At 25.4% G+C, this 5,454-nt stretch overlaps 1 protein-coding gene across 1 annotated transcript; it reads left to right on the forward strand.

Moving 5' to 3' along the window:
• Positions 1-4,961: 4,961 nt before the first annotated feature.
• LOAG_12251 (hypothetical protein) lies at positions 4,962-5,273 on the forward strand (the record flags this gene model as incomplete). Its single annotated transcript, XM_003147765.1, has 1 exon — positions 4,962-5,273. A coding segment is annotated over one exon (312 nt), but the record flags the coding sequence as incomplete, so codon positions are not given.
• Positions 5,274-5,454: the final 181 nt, after the last annotated feature.

Genomic DNA, 5,454 nt, shown 5'->3' on the forward strand with positions numbered 1-5,454 from the left:
ATATAAATATTTGTTTCGGAAGATTTTTGTTTTACAAAAAATGGCTTTATTTCCGTCAGTTAACTTTAAAAAAAAGAAAAAAAAACCAATCCAGTAACTATAAATAGTTTAAGCATGAAAATAGATTGAAAGGATTAAAATAAGAATAGTGGCATTATATTTCTTTCTTTTTTTTTTTTTCATGAAACAGCTCATATGAATTTGTTCGAATATCAATTAAACTAAATCGATCAGTGTTATTTTTTAATATTTAAAATACTCCTTTTTATAAATTTAAAAAATTTTAAAAACTATAAATGATATTAATAAGTAATACTAATGTGATAGTAATAACTATACTAGTTATGGCTATAAAATCTTAAGGATAATATTTTACTTTTATAATGGTGGTTTTTGAGGCTTACTACATTTGTAATTCAATATTAGGGCTAATAGTAATGAGATGTAGGCATATAAATTGTTTACTTTTATATTCTTCTTTTATTGCAAATCGATTACAAACTTATTCAATATGTTTACTTCTAAAATGTTTATATTGAGTATATATATATGTGTCATAAATTTCATCCATAACTTTTTCGTTTTTTTTTTTAAATTATAAATGAAAGTTAAAAAAGAATTAATAAAGCTAAAGATGATCAGATTAGATGGATAGTATAGGCTTTGAGGTATGTGACAAGGATGAACATTGAATGGTTAACTATTGTGACATTAATAAATATACAATATATAAAATATACTTTGTATTATTTTTATCCATTCAAAATTATTTCTTTTTACAGCATTATCATTGATTTTTGAAAATTTCAATTGGTTTAAAATTAAATTAATAGAAAATTATAAATATATTGCAGTTGATTATGAGAGAAAAATCGAAAAAAAAAATGCCACAAAAAATTTTAATAAAAAATATCAATAAGAAAAGAATGGAAATAATTTATTTCTCTTGTGTGTAAACTTACGGAAAAGACATTCTGGATCAGGAAAAAAGCATATTTTGACAAGATAAGAGCATATTAAAAGGTTGCCTACTCTTTTAGTAGACAAGAATAGATTGTTTGGTACAATAAAATATATTTCATATGGAATTTTAGTAGTTTATCACTTGATTTTTAGTCCGTCATTTAATTTATAAGTTCATAAAAACTTGGTCAGATCTTTCATTTCACTATGGATGTTTTTGGAATAGAACAAAAAACTGTGGATTAAATGTGAAATGAAAAACCGACTTACTTAAATGTGAAATTAAATATGGAATTATAAATCGATTTATTCTATGACAACAAATGATGTTTGGACATTTCATTGAAATCGATTTCAGTAAATAGTAGTAGTAGTAAGTGATAATCTGTGGCATCTATTTGATAACACTAATAGGTAATAATATTATTCCATGCAATATTATCCTAACATAACTTTAACCAATACTATTTGATCAATAATTGGCACATATACCTGATGATACTATAAATATCAAACTTATTCAGTAATCAAATATTATCGTCATTGCAATAGCATGAATATGATAATCTTATCATAAATAAATTGAACAAATTATCATCAATAAAAAAAGACATAATAAGTAAACTATGCAAAAATCAATTATCATATCGAATTATCAGTTTAAATAAGTAAATTGTAGAAGAAGGAAAAAGTATAGAGAAATAGTATAAGTAATCTTACAAATATTAAATAAGAAAATATCAACAACAAATGGACGAAGACACATTACTTGAAATCTTCATTTCAATGAATGATAACAAGCAAAGATCTATCCTAAAAATGAAATGACACTTCAGAAAATTTTCCGTTGTACATCCTTTCATCATCTTTTACTTTCTAAATGTTAAAAGGCACGTGATTATTTCATATTGATTTGATTAAATTTGTTGTTAATGGTAAAAGAAGGAGAAAAATGAAAATTAATTTTCAAATATAAATTATTTAAATGAATTTTTCAATGATTCTTACGAGAAAAAATATTGCAATAGAAGGTTTACTTTTCTTCTTATTTTCCTGTTTTCATTATACATTTAAAAAAAAAAATTACTCAATAACTAAACATTTCTCAATAACTAGGCATGAAATTTTAACTCAAACATTTTAATATTTAATTTCAACGATTTTAAAAAAAACAAATCAAATGTGAGTTCAAAGGTTATGAAATAGAAATAGTTATGAACGTTACTTATATATGTAGGAGAATTTTTTTTTTCGGAAATTTACTCAATTGAAGGATAATTTTAATCCTTTTGGTAAAAAATGTAATTTAGGCACTTATTAACAATCATAAAGGATACGAAATGCCGAAAAATGACAAAGTATAGTCTAAGTAAAGTTAAAAAGCATTATAGTCTCATATTGATCAGCTTAACATCGAATAATCCAAACCATTCGGCAATTCAACTGAAAAATTAACCGTACAAATATTTTAGTCAAAGATATTGTAACCCATCATCTAAGAAATATTCCGACGTATGGATATCATATGAACATAAATTATCAATTATTCTATAACAATACAAAGTAACCATAACGGAAATAACGCAAAAATTACGTCAGGAAGAACGCGAAAAGATTACTAGCATACGTCATATTGTTTTTTTTTAATGAAATAAATAAACGTGTGTATTATTTAAAAGATAAACGTCATACACGTCATACACGTCATTTATTGGGAAGTATAATTTAGTCAAAAATTAATGAATATTTTTGTAAGATGAATAATCAATGATTAAAAAAATTCTTGATAAGTAAACAACTTCTTGTTTTTTGGTGATATCACTGATAAAATCAATATATCACAGGTAGATAATGTTTTTTTTTGTTTCTTTTTTTATCAGATGACAAAATTTAGCATATCAATAACATGCAAATGCTGATTGTCTTGCTGATTGTTTGCAAATGCTAGCTGCTGTTAAGTAAATTATGCAGGAATAAAAAAAAAAAAATAAAAAATAAAATAGTTAAAAGTTTGCTGTCATATGGAATTAGAACTAACATCCGATGCTAGATACTTGTTTGTCCAGATATTTGCAATAGTTGATGTTTGATTTCGAATTGCACTCGTTTCAATAAAAGATATTGCACACTTGTAATTTCAATCCTTTTAATAGTTGATTTTAAAAAAAAAAAAAAAGAAATGCTCGATCTGAAAATAGCAAACATTTAATAATTGATTTAGTAGTTGATTAAATTCCCGTCAGCAGCAGAGAGTTAATTTCAAAATATTAGCTTAATTAAGGACAAGCTTGAATGTCATGCAAAAATAATATCAGTAAGAATCAATATAAACCAGCTTGAAAATGATAAATGGAAATTTTTACATCAACAAATATCCAATATTATTAACTCGAAAGAAATATTCTCTTACATTTATGAGAATTGTAAAATGAAATATTCAAGCATTTTGTCTTCTTCTACAATATGAACTGAAATGGTGATCTTATCAAAAACTATCATAACTAACAAAATATATCCTTGTTTAAGATACAAATGATATTGGAAAAGAAATGTCGTGACAAATTTGAATGACAAATTTGAAAAGTGAGGAAATTATTTAGGAATAAGGTAAATATTATGATAGAAGATGTATGTCTACGAAAAAAAAAAAATAATACTGTAAACAGATCATTCATTGTGGACAAAGTTATTTAAATGAGGCATCATTGTGATGCAAACCATACAATTAAATCGATGAAGTTCACTTGGTTTCCTAGCATAGATTATATTTCTTGCGGCTTCCCTTAACGATTTATCAAAAAAAAAACTTTTATTCAATAAATTACTAGAATGGTTATGACAGTAATAAAATATATGTGGCTACTAAAGGGCTTTAACTGACTCGCTAAAGTTTCAATCACATTTTAGTGTATGTATGAATTACAGCATAAACCTTATTTCTTCTTATAGTGATTTTTGTATTACTTATAGGAAGATAAAATTAAAAAGGTTAAAGGTTAACCTGTAACACTATAGCGTAACCTTTGTTATTTGACAAAAAAAGTAACATGTTCTCAAACTGATCAAAATTCTTCAACAGTACGATTCTGTATCATCATTTCCTATTTTTACCACATTATGATCGATTATTCTGATTGAATTTTTGTTGTTTAAATAAGTAAAAATTAAATTGCAATTTATGCTAACAAATAATTTATGCAAAGAAGATAAGAAGATGATAATTAAATGATATGAATGATAATTAAATGATATGAATCATAGAAATAATATGCATTTATGCGCAATATGTACATACTGAATGTTTCAAAACAAACAGCGCCAATTTTTATATAAAGTAAACTAAACTGTACTTTTGACTATTATCAAATTATCAATAAAAAGAGTAATAATTTGTTCAATGCTTAAAAGTACTGTTATGAATTTGAATATTACTTATTATTAATTTTAATCATTTATCATTTATTATTTTATGATTGGAAAAAGATATTATGCATGAAGAAATCGTATAAGATTGTTGATGAAGTACTAAAAATGATGGTTTATTCATTCATTCAATCCAAATATTATGTCAATGAGTAGGCAAATCGTTGTTCGATTTCTTCATCTCCTTGGAGAATTCGAATATTCCAAAAAAAAAAAAAAGCAAAATTTTTCCTGAAATTTGAAATTATCGATTAAGCAAAAAAAACAGACAATAAGCCTCTTTAAACTTTTTCGTTTTTTTTTTTTCTTTTACTTATATCAAATATTTTAAAAATATTCCATTTACGAATACTTTACAAATGAAATCAATCGATTAAAAAATCAATCAATTAAACAGATAAACGAATAAATAAACAAGCAAATATGCAATCATCGAATAAAAAAAAAATTAACAATAAAAGATTTTTTTTTCTTTTTTTAACTGAAAGAATTTAATAAACAGATGATGAAAAAGGGGTTGAATCAGAAAATAAAAAGGAGGTGTAATTATCGATGGAGATGTAAAGTATTGACAAGAATGGCTAGGCCTTGGGATAGCTTTGAAATGTGAAAGCTTCTGGAGGAATAGCAAAGCTTGTATGCAAGTGATGAATGCATCGAAATGCATGCATACATGCAAGAACACATACACATACACATACACACACACACATACACACACATACACACACACACACACACACACACCGACACCCTCTTTCTTCTTTTCTGGCCAAACTAACCCTATTGCTTTCCTTAAAGCATTCAGTTATAGCCAAAGCTTGTCCTCCCATCCATCCATCCATCCATCCAATCTCTTTCCCTGGGATATGAACGATAGACTTAGTCTATTTTCTGTCTAGCTGATTTTCGTTTCTTTTTCTTTCGACCTCAAAAGCCTTGGAGCCAAATAAATGTATGATAGATACCCATTTAAAAATGAAGTATATATTTCTGGCCTTTAGTCTCAACTGATTTCTATCATTTATCCTTCCTAATATTTGCTTCTTGTCTTCATTCTCTTGCTGT

Source organism: Loa loa, assembly GCF_000183805.2.
Source record: "Loa loa unplaced genomic scaffold supercont3.93, whole genome shotgun sequence".
NCBI classification, from domain to species: domain Eukaryota; kingdom Metazoa; phylum Nematoda; class Chromadorea; order Rhabditida; family Onchocercidae; genus Loa; species Loa loa.